General features: G+C 37.3%; 1 protein-coding gene across 1 annotated transcript; it reads left to right on the forward strand.

Annotated features, from left to right (window-relative positions):
* The first annotated feature begins 10,838 nt into the window (after positions 1–10,838).
* Positions 10,839–12,286, forward strand: LOC136227870 (uncharacterized). The gene has a single exon (XM_066016640.1). It carries the CDS (start codon positions 10,990–10,992, stop codon positions 11,941–11,943), a length of 954 nt encoding a protein of 317 aa, XP_065872712.1. The 5' UTR covers positions 10,839–10,989; the 3' UTR covers positions 11,944–12,286.
* The last annotated feature ends 5,232 nt before the right edge of the window (positions 12,287–17,518 follow it).

Raw genomic sequence — 17,518 nt, forward strand, 5'->3', positions numbered from 1 at the left:
GCACTACCCATCAGAGAAGAGAGACTTTAGAAAGAGAACTAGAAATGGTAAGAAACTCCAACCATAACTAACAGAGTCATGACACTCTTTTCTTAGTTCAGCATTATGATCCTATCTTATTAAAAAAAACAAAGCTTATAAAGGAGAGCTCTTTTTAGTCAATTCATCAAATTATATGATTACATAAATAGAAGTGAAATTATTTGTCCATTGAATTAATGATGCATATTGACAATTTTAACGCAATGAAAGAGACTTGCCCACTTTGTCTACTAGGAAAATGGGGTCATGTATTTCTTTAAAAGAGGTCAAAATATCTTAGGTACAATTAGGATTTGGGTACATGGCATTATAAATTAAAAGTATCCAATTATGTTGGTTTGGTGCAATGATTGTGTATCCATGCCTAGTTCTTGCATTGCAGGTATAAAGAAAGTATTTTATGTTGAGTTGTAGATTTTCTGAAGTGTTTCTGTAGATTTCAATTTTGAGCATGCTATTATTTTACAATTTGAAGTGCTTCTACTTACAAGTGTTTCTACCGATTGGACTAAATTGATTGTAATATTGTTTTACTCATCGATTGGAATATTGTTTTACTTATAAGTAACAAGGTGTTCATGAAATGAATGTTCAGGTTTAACATGAAGCTACATGTTTAACATGAATCTATAGACAGTAGGAATGATAGCAGCATCATTTGGAATGGCAAACCTTATAGCTCGGTCGTTCGGAGGATATTCATTTGATTTAGCAGCAAGATACTTTGGAATGAGAGGAAGACTTTGAGTTCTATGGACTCTTCAAACAATGGGAGGAGTATTCTGCATACGGTTAGGACGTGCTAATTCACTTCCACTAGCTATACTCTCTATGATGCTTTTCTCAGTAGGAATGCTCTTTTTCTCAGGACTATCTATTCTGTAAATGGCTCATGTCCTTATCATCTTCATAAGGTGTTCTGGCAGGATTTTGATTATTGATCAACGTTTGAAGCGCTCATTGAAATTTATTTTGATTAGGCCTGGTTATGTTTAACATCCTGTTGTAGTATGATAGAGTAGTAATGAGTATATCTCAGTTTTTTGTGTTCGCAGTAATATACAGCTGATTAAATACTCGAAAATACTGTGGATTTATGAATTTTGAATCAAAGATTGTATATATATATAACAGGTTAATTAATTACCCTATATTTGCGTACATTTTTTTATTGATTTTGCATTTAATTTCAGTAATACATCAGGATCAATTTCGATTACGCTAAACGACTGAGGATAACAAATCTTGTTTACCGACTCTAATATAATTGACATTAGCCACGGTTGTGGAACAACCGACTCTAATGATTAGAGCATTGGAGTCAATTGTTACAACAACCAACTCCAATGCTCTTATCATTAGCCACGGTTCTTCTACAACCGACTCTAATGATCAGAGCGTTAGAGTTGGTTGTTAAGAAAGACTGTGGCTAAAGACCCCTTTAGCCACAGTTTTTCGTAACAACCGTGGCCAAAACATAGGGCATTAGAGTTGGTTATACATAAAAACTGACTCTAATGCCCCTTTGGCCACGGTCCAACAACTGTGGCTAAAGACGCCAAGCATTTGCCACACCCCCTAACGATCGTGAGCATAGGCCATTTCTGTACTAGTGTTGAGTGTTTGGCGATTCACAAGTACCTTACCAAAATACTTATTCACCATCAAGATAATATTGCAAGAATGATGACTCGGTCTCTCAAGCTCAAAATAAAGAATTCAATCCTAGATTGAAAATAATTCCCAAAGGAAAAGAAGAACTTTTGTTCATAAAAAATATTGATGTTCGATTGATTAAAAATAATGAAGAATACAAGCCTTTATATAGGTTACAAAAGAAACCTAAACCTGAACTAAAAAGGAAGTTGAATCCTAGTGCACTTAGCTAAAAGAAATCCTAATTAGACAAGGAAAAAACATGAAATTCGTTTGTCTTTTAGAGTCCAATTTCAGCCCACTAAATAACATTATTTGGGCCTTCAATTAGCTAGAAATAAGCCCAATCAAACCTATAAGGCTATAACATTAATTTTAATGAGTCCCAATGGATTTTGCACATGCCAAACACATGCAAGTCTAAAGCTTCTCTTAAAATATGATCAACCTTTTTACATATCACTATTATGGGCTTGAGTTTGGGTTTGGATACAACACAAAAATACACCATCTCTAATGACTGTGCTAGAATCCATTCCTTGCTTAAAGAAGCTCAAGACGAGTCCATTAAGCATTTGTTGGTCTTTCTTTGCACGATTCTTCATCATAGCTCCAATTGACATCTCCAATGGATCCTCCATGCTTCTACTGGGCTCCTTAACTCCAAGCTCATTTGTTCCATGCTCTTATGCTTTTGATATCACATCACAGGGTCACCCTTATACGGAACAAGTTTCTCTCCCTTCCCATTAGCTTTGGGTAATAATTGAACTTTTTCGTATATCTGCTCTCCCGTTGATGGTGTAGGAGGATCATCCTTTTCTATAGTGTTATCAAAAGTAGAAGCTTGCTTTTGATAAGGATGATTCCTTGCAGTCCACCTATGAGCCCTTATATACCATCTTTTTAGAATACCTTAACGGTTTGGTTTAGCTAATACATATAGGACATGCATTGTGCCCTTTAACAATGCTCCCTGATAAGTTTCCATATGCGGGAAAATCATTAATCCTCCATAACAAGACCCCTTTCAACCTAAAGTATTCTCATCTAACTGAACCATACACTCGCTCAATTCCATCATTCCACAACACTTTGAGGTCGTCAATTAAAAGCTACAAGTACATATCAATATCATTTCTAGGCTGTTTGTGTCTAGAAATTAACAAAGTTAACATCATGTACTTATGTTTCATGCATAGCCATGGCGGAAGGTTATAAATAACCATGATCACTGGCCAACATGAGTACGTGCTGCTAAGAGTGCCAAATGGGTTAAACCCATCTGAAGATAGTCATATTTTAAGGTTCCTATGTTCTCTCATAAAATCTGGCCACTTTGTGTCAATCATTTGCCAAGTTAGAGAATCGGTTGGATGTCTCATCAATCCATCCTTTTTCCTACCAGTCGAATGCCAAGTAAGTAACTTAACCGTAGACTGAAACATTCTTCTAAACTTTGAGATCGGTGGAAAATATCATAAAGTCTTAGATGCTACCCTTACTTTCTCTGTATTGTCCCTAGATAGTTTCCACCTAGAGGCATTACATTATGGGCATCATGTAGTGCTCTCATTAACATCTCTATACAAAATGTAGTCATTAAGACATTCATCAATCTTCTCATGTTTTGCTTTCAGATGAAAGGTTTGTATTAAACCATTCATCTTGGTTGATTTAGTACAACCGGGATACAAAGGGTTGTCTCCATCATGTACGAAATGCATAAATTCATGTGACCCTACTAAGCACTCATCTTCTTCTAAATTTGTCCCTAAGTCATGGTTCATTTCGAACTGTTCCAGAACCCTCACTTATATGATTTAAGCCTGCAATAGAACATTCACCGTGCCATATCCAATTTTTGTAAGTTTTCATAATTCCATTACAGATTAAATGCTCCTTAATGAACTCAATACTACCACCTCTAATGTTACAACATTTGACGTAAGGACAAAAAATATAGTCTGAATTCGGAGCATTATCATATGCAAATTTCAGAAACTCTTGTAAGCCTGTCCTAAACTGTTGTGATCTTCTATCAGCCACCATCCATGATTTATCCATCTTGAACAAACACAAATCTATAATCAGTTATATTCTGACTAATTACTAACACTGAATATTCCACTGTATATGACTAACTATATAGGCAATGACATCCTTATATGTCAGTAATACATATAGATTGAAATATAAGAAGTATATAAACAATCGATAAAAACAGATACATTACCAAACAAACAAATAAACAAATTCTTAGTACCACTTTGCTAACTATGTTCTACAGGCACAATTTTAATAAATTTGTTTCTTAGAATAGAATGGAAAAAGCCTAGTTTCTGACAGAATGCATCCTAATGTATTCCATAATAATCATATTCTCATGTTTGAAGAAACTACTTCTCTTTGAACTATTAGAATAAGAAATGCTTTGTTCAAATTCAAAGCTATTTTGACCGGTAGGTTGCAGTTTGAGGTAAGTTCATTAAGTTAACATTTATCAATTCCCTCATCTGACATCAACTTCAAATCTTATAAATACATGCTTAAGGTAGTTTTCATGTAGTATGAATGAATCTGATATTCTGTCAAAATTGATTTCTAAATGGTGTCCAAAAATTTAAAACTTGTTTGCGCTTTTGGTATGAAAAACTTTCTAATCAAAACTATGTATGCATATCACTTGAAAAGCAAAACTGTAAGAAACATACATGCCTTATATGCATAATCTATTTTTTCTGTAAAGTTTAGAATGTGTTTTTTCAAAGTCCAGTAGCACTAAAATTGAGCTTATAAAGGTTTGAAGACATGAATGTCAAAAAGCTCAACATACAGATTTATTGTATTTGCAATATTATGCAAAACTGTCTTTTACAAGTTTGATAAAATTTGTATTTGTAAATCTGAACTGTTCTGATAAAATGATTTACCATCTTCTATGTTCAGATTAAAATGGAGCTTCCCTTAATTAGATTTAAAATGTGCTACATTTCAAGGAGAGCTCTTGAACTTGTTTTTCAAATATACTGAAAAATATAGTCAATAACTATTTTTTTATAACAGTTCTATGGTTCATGGGGACTTATCAAAGTATCTTTAAAATTTCTATTTTAAATCTTTTGAAAGATAATATCTAGCTCAAAGGAGCTTATATTTATGAATTTGGTTATTTGATTATAAAAACCTGTAAATTTTGCTGATCATAAAAAATGTGAGAATATTAAATATCCGGTTTTAATAATTAGACGATTATTTTTTTTTTTTTTTTGAAGAGAAAATAACCACTTTATTGATGAATAGCCGAGCCATCTTGAAATAGGATGTCTCAGATGAATACAGGACTAAATCTATGCAAAAAAGAATTAGCATAGGAACGCGCATTACGTGCCAGAGCATTAGCTGCACGGTTCGCTAACCTTGAAACAAATTTCACCCGATACCTAGGGTGATTTGAAATTAATTCCCTAACATTACTTATCACTTGACCATATTCTGTTAGATCCGTTTGATTGGTGCTTACTGAGTCAACAACCACTTTTGCGTCTGATTCGAATATAACATCTCTATAACCAAGTGTTAAAATCCAACCGATACTCTCTTTCAGTGCAATCGCCTCAGCAATTTTTGCCGAGACGATTCCTGACATATGCATTGAGTATCCGTAAAGAAACGTATCTGTGCAATCTTTTAGTACCGCCCCTGCACTGATAGTTTCATCACCTTCAAACATAGCTGCGTCAATGTTTCATTTTATGTAACCAATCGGTGGAGGTTGCCAGATCTGTCCCGAATGTTGTTGTTCCCATTGTCTTGTATGTAAAGCTCTACTCAAAGGCCCATTTGATATGTGATTTGGCCGTTCAAGAGCTGTTGAGGACCGGCTTCGCTGATCCTCCGAGTTCCGCACGTTTTGATAGGGCTGAATCTGATCCACCACGTCGACGCCAATCAAGGAGCTGCTGCTATTTTCGTCGATGCTGCGTATTCTGCTGCAGTTCTGATTCTGCTGGGGTTGGGCAGCCTCGCACCCTGCATTTTCCTGCTGTTCACGACTCATACTTCCGCCACTATGTTCTGTGTTGTACCCTTGAGCTGGGCCTTCATCGGTTCGGCTGTATGGTTCTTGATTCGTGTTAATATGCTGCTCATTATTTACCCCGCTCGATGTACCTGCAAGAGAACAAACGTTAGTAAAACATCTCATCTCCCTTCGCCTCCTCTCCTCTCCACTCATATCTCCATCATTCTCATCCAGATAAACAACACTTTCAACAGTATGTGTACTACTACTCATATCTCTCCCCTCCCTTCTCTTTCTCCCCACCTGTGCCTATACCCATTCATTGACATATTTATCTGCCTGTGCAATAACTTCTGTTGGCCTACTAACTTTTTGATTCCACAGGACCCCATTCCTCCCCTGCCATATTGCCTATAACGCTGTAATGCTTTTCTGTATTACATGATTTGAGCACGTTGTTAACATGTCAAAAGCCCAATCCTCCACATACTCCCACTCCTCGCCCGAGGGTGGTAATCTAACACCTTGCCAGCAAGCTCTTGCAAACGCACAGCCCGCAAACAAATGCCACCCATGCTCAATATTGTTTGGACATAGCAGACAACTTATTGGTACAGGAACTCTTCTATTTGCTAATCTGGGTCTGAGAGGCAAAATCTTTTTCATCAGTTTCCACATAAAAAGTTTCAACTTGGGTGGGATCTCCAGTTTCCATAATTTTTTCCACTCTTCCTCCTCATTTCGAGTTCTCCGGGTCTCAGTCTGTAGCCTGTAGCTAGATTTCAAAGAATATACACCATCTCTTGTAAAATGCCAGATTAGTCTATCATCCCTTGTGGAAAACGGTATCACCATCCTCTTGATCTTTTCAGCATTATCCCCACTAAAATATGCATCCAGTTTTCCTCGGTCCCAAATTCTGGTTCCTGGAATAAACAATTCGCCAACCAACACATGTCGATCACCCAAGTTATCCACTGGCCCAAATTTCACTCCTTCCTGATTCCAAATCCAGGTATCCTGATGGGCCACCACTTGATCTCCTCTTCCAATACACCACCTTAACCCTTCCTTCAGTAGATTAATCGAACTCCACACACTTCTCCAAACAAAACTGGGGTTATTGCCCAATTTGGAAGACAGGAAAGTACCTCTGGGATAATGTTTAGCTTTGAATATACGACTCACCAAAGTGTCAGGCTCATTAATTAACTTCCACCCTTGCTTCCCTAATAGGGCAAGGTTAAAATCCCTTAGCCCCCGAAAGCCCAATCCACCTCTACTTTTCCTTTCACACATTCTACTCCAATCAAACTAATGGATCCTATTACTGCCATCTTCCTTCGTACCCCACCAGAACGAATTCATCATCTTCTGCAGCTCATCACAGGTAGATTTAGGCAACAGGAATGTGCTCATACAGAAGGTTGGTAGAGCCTAAGCTACAGATTTCAATAAGACCTCTTTCCCAGCAGCTGAGAGAAACCGATAGGTCCAATTACTCAGCCGCTTCATCAGTTTTTCCTTAAGAAAACCAAAGATAGACCGTTTAGACCTACCAATCAGGGACGGTAACCCTATGTATCGACCTGTATCCAATGGTGTCTCACCTTGAAGGATTGAACTGATATTTGCCCGAACATCACTTTTCATATTTGCGCTGAAAAAGATGCCAGATTTACTGAGATTCACTGCCTGCCCCGAGACCCTCTCAAACTCAGTAAGAAGTCTTTTTATCCTGGTCCCTTCTCTTCAGTTGCATCAAAAAACAAGAAGCTATCATCTGCAAAGAACAGGTGAGTGACACTAGTCGCCCCAACACAAATTTTGCATCCTGTTAAATTCCCATCTGCTTCTGCTTTACTGATCATTTATGATAAGACTTCTGCACACATAAGGAATAGATACGAGGAAAGTGGATCTCCCTGTCTGAGGCCTCTACCCGGTGTAATAGGGCCCACCAGTTCAGCATTAACTGAGATGGAATACTTCACAGTGCTAATGCAGAGCATAATCCACTTAACCCATTTATCATAAAAACCAAACCTAATCAAGGTTTCCTTTAGGAAATCCTAATCCACCCTATCATAGGCTTTGCTGATATCAATCTTAAGGGAAATCTCCCCCTTAGCCCCTCTATTCTTTCTCTTCATGTAATGAATTAATTCAAAAGCCACCTGCACACTATCAATTAGGGACCTGCCTGGAACAAAAGCCGATTGGCTTTCAGAAATCACCTCAGGAAGGATTAATTTAAGCCTGTTTGCAAGTACCTTAGCAATTATTTTGTACAGGACATTACACAGAGAAATTGGCATCAGCTCCCCATCCTGCGCGGGTTCTCACACTTGGGAATCAAAGTGACAATTGTATCATTGAGGTGGGTAGGGAATTCCCCTTTGTTGAGCCAATTTTCACAAGCCGTGAAGATGTCTCTCCCAATCAACGACCAATAGTGCTGAAAGAAACCCGGATTTAGTCCATATGGTCCAGGTGATTTATCAGGGTGCATCTGGTGTACTGCCCTTGTAAATTCTTCAAAGGTGAAAGCCTGAATCAGAGTTTCATTCATCGCCTCGGAAACTTTTACAGGTAAAAAATTCAGCGCCTCATAATTAACTTCCTCTTCACCCTTAAACACTTGTTCAAAGTACAATTTTACCACCCTTCTCATCCTATCTGTCTCGGTGATTTCAATTCCGTCGTTGTTGATTAGGCTAGAGATCCTATTAGATAGTTTCCTAGCCTTCACACTAGCATGGAAAAACTTAGAATTGCAATCCCCTTCCTTCAGCTAGAACACTTTCGCCCTCTGATACCAATAATTCTCATCATGTTCCAGTAATATGTTTAAATTGTTCCTCGCCTTCATGTATTTCTCTACTCCCGCCACATCTGTTTTATCACGTGTTTATTCCAGGATCTTTTTACAATGTTGGAGTTTTCTGTCAAATCTGATCTTGAAATGATTCCCCCACTTTTCCATAGCCTCACAATATAGATCCAGCCTTCTGGTTACTATCTCCTGCCCGTTTTGCCTCCAAACCCCAGAGACTAGGCCATCAAACTCTTCCTTCTTCGTCCAGGCTTTGTCAAATCTAAATCAGTTTCTTGTCTTTTTCCTTACCAGACCGCCCGGTTCAAGCAGAACTGGCGAATGATCCGAGTAGCCTGAAATCAGGTTGGTAACAACATACTGAGAAAAACGGCTACACCAATCCACGGACCCAAATGCTCTATCTAGTCTTTCTCAGATCCATGCACTCATTCCTTTTCCTTTCTCCCAATTGAAACAGCTTCCCTTCATATTTAGCTCTGTCAGTGTGGAAGTGTGGAAGTGCAAGCAAGGCTTCCCTTCTCCCTCTGATCCAGAATACAGTTAAAATCTCCCATCACAACCCAAGGCAGTGTGGAAGTGCAAGCAAGACTTCCCAGTAAGTCCCATGATTCCTTCTGCCTATTCCTATCCGCATACCCATAGAACCCTACTAACCTCCAATCCTCCCTTGTTTCCCCTCCATGCACAACGGCTTCAATATGATGATTGGAATAGGACTTCATTGTTACTTCTTTTTCAGATTTCCATAGAAGGGCAAGGCCCCTACTATGTCCCCTAGCATCAACTGACAGACAACCCTCAAAACCAAATTTTTTCCGAATTACTTCCATTCTAGCAGTATTGACAAGTGTTTCAATTAGAAACACCAATCTTGGGGTGTGAGCTCTCAACAGCTCACCCAACGATCTAACTGCCCGGGGGTTCCACTTCGAAAACATGTTAATCAAATTAAGCTTTGGATAAAGGGTGTGTTTGGTTGCTCTTTTTCATGTTTCTGTTTGCCTTTTTACTTCAAAATAAAGAGGGTTTTTTGAAAGAATAAAGAATATTATTAACTTAAATCGGAGCTTAAAACATCGATAAGAAAAGGTGGTGGATATGCCCACTCACCCCAATCAGTCCTAGATCTAACAGCTTTTGCTAAAGAATGGGTTGCGAGATTCGCTGAACGCTTAATGAATGAGATCGAAACAAAGTTCAGATCTTGAAGAATACCTTTACAGTCTTGAATAACATCAGATAAGTATGAAAGGTTAGATACCTTAGAATGTATATCCTGTACCACGTTTAAACAATATGATTGAATCATTACTTGAGATAAATTTAGAGCTTTGATCCAACTGAGAGCTTCTCTTATTGTCATTGCTTCCGCAAGGGTGGGGTCACTCGACTCTGCCATCCCCGCATTCCTGGCATGAATATAGTCCCCTCTATTATCCCGAATAAGCATTCCGTATGTACAAAATGTCTCCTCTGCGTTGATGCCTGCATCCACGTTGCATATCAGATGACCCAAGGGCGGTTTTTGCCATTTCGCCTGTGTTTCTACTATTGCAGGAGTTGAAGCTTTGAACTTTGCTTGGGCGTTCTTCCATCCTAAAGAATCTGTTATAGCTGCTGCAAGGACTGTCGACGGAAGGCTGTATTTCTTTTCCCATACCACCTTGTCGCGGTATTTCCATAAATTCCACAGTATCCCGACAACGGATTCCGCAACAGCAAAATGAAGAGTTTTAGGTGTTTGATTAGTGTTTACCTTTTAGACCTGAAAAGTAACATTTTACAGAAGTTAATAATTTTTACTTTTTGAAAAAACAGTTTTTTTTCCAACAGCAAACGATAGATCTTAAAATGCTTACAATAAATAAATTATTTTTGAGTCAAACAAGATTAAAATATTTCTAAAAGCTTTTTATTTCTTTTGATTAATTAAATTTTGTGTGAAAGAATAGAATATTTAAACGCACTAACCAGAAATTTCATTAATAATAATCTGATATACTTAAAAATTGGTGATGAGCAAATCTTGCAAATGCAAATTGGATGATTGAGTTGAGTGAGTAAAAGTTTGTTACTATTTTAATAAACAACTTATCATTATTCTCGTATTAAGAAACCAAGCCATGATTCATTAGGAAGTAGCAATATCCCACGAGATAAAAGGCGCGTGAAAATAAGGAAAGAACAACATTCCAAATATTGACACGTGTCAAGCACCCAACAACATATTTGACACTCTCTCTCCCACTTTACCTCTTCGATTTCCTCTCCCACTCTCTCAGTCGCCCAATCTCTCCTTTTTGTTCGCTTCCTCTTCAAATTCATTCGTGTTCATATATTAATTCCCCAATTTACCAAACCCTAGACAACAAATCTTCCTACTTTAATCCTTTTACGCTCTGGGGATCTCAATTTTCTACTTTTAACAATGGCCGACTTGCACCCACCGGAGGCCCTTCTCAACGGTGGCTTAGTTGCTGCTGATAGACTAGGAGGAGCTGGACCAACCATTGTAACGTCATCGGAAACCGTCGGCTCCAAGCGGCAGAGAAGGCCCAGTGTTCGATTAGGTGAAATCGGCGGCGACCAGTTCTACGAAACTCATCCTCGGAGGATTAATGGTAATAAGCAATGGAAGCATCATCAATTTCTTCCTCTTGATTCCAAAAAGGACCCTAACACCTCCACTAAAAGCTCCAAGACTCGGGCTTTAACCAATTTAACCACTACCGGAGAGTTCGTCGGAACCCTAGATGATGATAAAGAGGTGAATTTAGATACCGTAGCAATTGGGAGCTGGAAAGTTAAGGATTCGAAAAAGAGGGCTTCCAATGCTACAACAAAGCGAGTCCGATCAAATTGGGTCTCCAAGATTGACGATGCAGGCGGTGGCAGTGGCAATACCAACGCCGAGGGAGATGAGAAGTACAGCGGTGGTGAGGATATGGATGAGACTTACCGTGAATTCGATATGGAAAATTCAGAAAGTCCGTTGAAGGAACAGAGTCCAATTCATTCTCTTGAGAATTTGGGAGATGGGAATGAGAGAAACGAGAGGGAAACGTATTACAACAGGTCAATTAGGGGTAGGAATAATCACAGTCATAGCAATCACCACCATGATGGGGTTGAATTGTCGGGGCCGTCGGAAACAGATTATAGGAATAATGGAAGGTGTGGTGTAGGAGAAGATGGGGTGAGAATTTGGCTGAATAGTATAGGTTTAGGGAGGTATGCACCTGTTTTTGAAATCCATGAAGTGGATGATGAAGTTTTGCCAATGTTGACTCTTGAAGATTTGAAAGATATGGGGATTAATGCAGTTGGTTCAAGAAGAAAGATGTTCTGTGCTATTCAAAAGCTCGGGAAAGGTTTTTCTTGACTGTTATTATTAGCTGAGTTTTGTAGTTTTGGTTTTGCAACTGCGGATTGGATTCAATTATGTCTCTCAGTCATGGTATTGAAAAAAATGCTATCATGTCTGAATCTAACTTGAGTTGAGTCTTTTTGCTTCTTCTATCAACAACTAGAAGTAGTAATAATTTTTGAAATGAGTAGGATCTTTTTTAGTAGCATCTCTTCTTGCACAATGTGAATGCATTTTTAATTCGGTGCAGATTGTGTCTACTACATGGTTTTGTGCTCATGAGATTTTGGATGTAATGCTCTCTGTTTTATTGGCGAGACGAAATTATTGAATAAGATTAAGAAAATCATTGAAAACAGTAGATAGAGCGAGTCTTGAATAGTTCTGTTTTGCAAATTTCTCAAGATGCATCACTTGTTGATGTTTATATATTGGGATAAGGTACCAAAACAGTACTGTGGTTTTTGGGGAAATATCAATTTAGGCTCTACGTACAAAATAAAAAAGGTACCAATTTAGGCATCGATAACGGGACGTGACATGTCATTTATATTACTCCGTTGAGTTTTGATTTCTCTCTCCACCTACAATTGATAGAACTTAACGGAGTAATATGAATGACGTGTCACGTTCCTAAATTGATAAACGTTAAGTCTATATTGGTGTTGTTTTGTACGTGGAGCCTGAATTGATATTTTTTTCAAAAACCATAAGCTCATTTTAGTATCTTATCCCTTATATGTATTGTGGTTGCCTTCATAATAGAGGAATGATTTCTATGTGAACCTTATCTTGTGAAGCTCAAGATGGAGTAATGATTTCTGAGATATGAGAAGTCATTGTTCACTAGATCAACTACAATGTTTGTTCATATTTTATTTAAGATATATGCTTTTCCTTTTCCGGGTGTTGGAGAATGATTGAGCTGGGTTATTCTGAAGAGGAAAATTGGTGATCTGTATATGTTTGGTTTGCAGAAAGTGGAAGCTATCTTATTGTGAAGAATTTGTATCCCAACTTGTTATGGTATTGTTATCAGATATATTGCGTATTCTTTTTGGTGTGAATCACAGGTACCCTTCGACAAGGGGTGGCAATTCGGGTTATTACTCCAAAATCATGTTATGAATGTGTGTTTTATATGATTGTATATGATATAAATGGAAGAAAAAATGATAATGGTATCAATTGGATTTCGTGTGATTGTGTCAGAAATTGATGGAATCATGTACGGATTTAGTTATTGTTTGCACCAAAAATAAAGTTTTCTTGGTTTACACTTTTCATGTGATAAACTTTTTTTTTAGGAAACTTTTTCTTAAAAGAACATTTTAGGAAACTTTTTCTTAAAAGGCCTGCTTAAAAACATTTTACGAAACTTTTTCTTAAAAGGTTTGTTTAGGAAACTTTTCATATTTTCCTGGTACATCGTTCGCTTAGAATTTCCTAGAGTGAACCTCAGTTTCCCTCATGGAAACATCTCATGTAGTGTACCTTAGGGGAAACCATATAGTGTACCTTAGGAGAAACCATGTAGTGTACCTCATAGGAAACCAACTTCCTAGAGTGGACATCGGGGGGACTTAAAGTGTGGAAGTCAAAGCGGAGGTTACTCAATATGGTGGAGAATGTGGATTAGTGGAAAGAAGCAGGAAGTTACCTCCAACATCTATAAAATGAAGAAATCATGCACAACTCAACACACCCAAGCAAAACTTTAGCAAATTATCCTTAGATTTCAACATTTTATATTTCTTAGTTATTCCCTTAGTTTCAATTTTCAAATTCAAAGTTCATTCATCATTTCCTTTCAATTTTATTTTGTTTGTTCTTAATCATTTCTGTAAGGTCGGTATCGTTTTGATAATTGAATCCTTTGGAATTTTAGGTCTCTTTATTCCTTACAGTCGTTTGATATTTAGAAGTTAGAAAGTGCACTTAATTTCATTCCATAGTTCGAGAATACTATAATTCTCTGGCACGCCCGCATTTTTCCCAAGAAAGAGCCAAACAGTTATGTTGTGCAAATATGTGTAGTGTACAAGTTGAGTTGCTGCTGAAAGTCATTCCCCAGGTGAGCTTTCTATTTTTCTTCTATTTTGAGCTTTGATGGATTGTATGCGTACAAGCTATTAGGTGGATAGAAGGTGTGGTGCTTGGAGTAGGATAAGTTGAAAACTTGACAGGAGTTTGGAAATTTTGGAAACCCTTTTTATATCATTTATTTGGGTGTAATGTTAGTTGATTGTGTGAATTTGTGTTAGTCAAAGTTGCATCATTTACTATGTTTGTTATGGGCCAGAGAGAGTTACTGGAAGTGATGAAGGTTGAATCTTTGTTAGAATAAGAAGACTCATGATTGCTTTCAAAACAAGAAAAAAGAAGAGTGATGATTGAAGTGGATGCCAGGAATTTAAGCTGTCAGATGTACTCTTTCTCAATGGAAGTTGATTATATGTTTGATGGGGAATTGGGTGAAAGAAAGTGAATGATGCATACCATTTTTGTAGGATTCAAAGGACAGGACACTATTGATTTCCTTTTTATACTCTCACTCCTCTAACTAGAAGAATTTATCATGTAATTTCTTCGAGTCTTCTCTTAATTAGAGTTTATTAGAACTCCAACTTTGAAATTTTAAATTTTAACAAGTGGAAGCAGGGGGGCGGGGAGGGTTGGCCGATCTTCCAGTCTATCGGAACACCCTTGAAGAACAATAGTTCAGTCCCGAACAGCTCCCAAGATAGTTAAAAGTAGTACTTATTATATAGGGTGTGATTATATAACATAAAATTAAACTTGCACAGTTAGTCTTAGTGGTAATTAACGGTCCAATTGATCTCATGTTCTTCATATTAAAATCAACCCCTCCGAGTGTGGAGTCCTGACTCCGCCATTAAATGGAAGTGGAGGTAACTACTCAAGTTAATTTAAGTATGCCTTTTATGGTTACTTTATTTTTGACAAAGTAAGCATTATTTTGTTTGTTTTCACCAATGGATTAATTTTACACTTCATCATCCAATGGTGAAAACAAACAAAGTAATACTTATTTTGTCAAAAACAAAGTAATTACCCAAAATATTTGTAATAGGATATCTCTAATTGTATAGCATTTTTATTTTGAATAATTACATCCGGATGAATTCATATTCTTTGAAATCATAGTAAAGGTGGAGGAAAGACCTTTTACTATTGGTAATTATGTAGGCATTACTATTTACTTGAATTTCTATGGTTTTTTTAGAGAAAGAAAAATTCTATTAAGGATAAAATAAAATAAAAAATATACTTACATAGTTTTTATAATTTAACTAGGAGTAGAATAAGAAACAAAATTGCTAGTATTGGAATGGATATTTCGAGCGGTAAGACGTTTTACATTGTTTGCTACTTATACTCTTTGATAATCTTCTCATATTTGAATGGATTTTCTTTGTTTAAGTTGATGTCATCTACTGTACTTTTTGCATAAGTCACGAATCTAATACTCCTCAATCCTATACTACCACTTTGCATTAGTCTCAGAGCTAATACTCCTCAATTCCATGGAGAACACACAGATGATACTCTCCCTCGTAGTAATGGCTTCAGCAAATTTTGCAGCAACTGGGAGATTAAGAACACTATTGAATATGGCATGACACTTCCAATCCCATTGCCTAACAATAGATCCAAGCCACAACCTCCATTCTTTCAAAGATCATTGCGTCCATATTACATTTTAGTCGTTATTGAGCTTGTCTCTGCCTAGAATCTCTCATTACTGACCTCGACGAAATAGGCGAAGCAATAATATGATCATGGTTGTGAATCACTTGAGCAGCTTTCTAATTAGTGATAAAGTTACACAAAACAATCATTGCAGCAGTTGGTGGGAGATGCATGTTGTTCCAAATCTCATTGTTTTGTTGATTCCAGTACCAACCTTACTACTCTGCTCATTTTCAAAATAGTGGATGAAACACTTTTCAGTAGTTTCCCATTCCATGCCTCGTCTTGGTAAATCCACTACTTCCTAAAACGATATGTGCATGGGCGAATGCATGATAAATTTATAGAGGGGCAAAATGTTAAAGGAGGTTGCTAACTAGGGGGACAATCGGAGATTTTAACGAGGTCGAAATCCTTCACCCACCAACTAAAATGTATTTTTGAGCTCGCTAGAGGGGCCAAGGCTCCTCCCAACCATAGTGTCGGTACACCCCTAGAGATGTGTAATGGTAGCTTAAGCTGCCACCCATGTTCAATGTCCACATCACAAGGCAAACCCTATAGAAACAATGGCGTGTTTAGCTTAAAGGTGAACACGAGTAGATAAAGCTCTAATATAGACTTCCCAAAGGAAGTAATTTTGGGAGGGAGATGAAGCTCCCAAAGTATTTTCCAACCTCTTGAGCTAAGTTGAGAGCCTACTTAAGAAGTTAGTTTGTTCTATGGAGTCTAACAACGCTTAGGAACCATCATCCAATGACCATAATCCTCTTCTCACTCACTATAATGGTCCCTTGGAGCCTCACTATTTCCCAAAGCAACGGAAGAATCTTTAGCAATATTTTGTCCATCCAAACTACATTTAGAGGCAGCTTCTTTAATAATACTCGACTGAGTGCAATTTATTTAGAATGAATATATCAGTCATATTTGGTGCAAGCTACATGAGGACCTTCATACTCAATCCAATACATCTTATCCTTGTTCCAAAATTGAACTAGTAAAGAGATAGAGAGATTAATCTCCACGCACACACAAGCAAAATGACCACGTTCTCCAGTCGAAGTCTTTTTTTCCACCCTCACGGCTCTTCCAAACATATTACCAATGGTCAGTAGGATGTCTTTATCTTAGTATTTCACTAGGGATCTAGGGAACCAGACCCAAACCATAGCATAGTCCACCACCATCTTAGAGGGGCAAAATTTTGAAAATCGGGTCCTTACAGTTAAATAGTGTCTCTGGATCAACCAGGGACCTTCCTTCATCATACATTCCCTTCCTTCCCATTAGTCAGATTTGACAAGATGAAATCCATGACCTATGTCCATAATATCAACTTTGCACTTAGGATTTCATGGCTCAAGAGCATACTTACGTAAAGCCATGTAACCAATATTTCTACCAAGGAGTTTGATAATTAAAGCATATTCTTAGGTTTTAGCCAACTTCTCTTTCAATTGTGGAGAAAACTCATTTCGCTTTCAATCTACATGTATACGTTCAACACTCATCTCTATATTTCCCACTACAGTCTCTTTGAAGGATCGATGAGATCCTCTAAATTGAGAAGAACAGTGTCACTCTGGTCTAGTGGTTCCGGCAGTGTGCCTGAAGGCAGAGGTGCAAAAGGGAATGGGCAGCATTGCCGCAAACATTAGGGTTGCGATTACATGTTATATTATTGAATAACATGTAATTAACTTTAAAAAACATGTACTTAATTAAAAAAATTTTAAAAATTAAATTATCAAAATATTATAAAATATTAAAATAACTTTATGATTTATATATATATATATATATATATATATATATATATATATATATATATATATATATAATTTGCGCACAATGCGCTTACATTAAGAAGAAA

Source organism: Euphorbia lathyris, chromosome 1, assembly GCF_963576675.1.
Source record: "Euphorbia lathyris chromosome 1, ddEupLath1.1, whole genome shotgun sequence".
NCBI classification, from domain to species: Eukaryota; Viridiplantae; Streptophyta; class Magnoliopsida; order Malpighiales; family Euphorbiaceae; genus Euphorbia; species Euphorbia lathyris.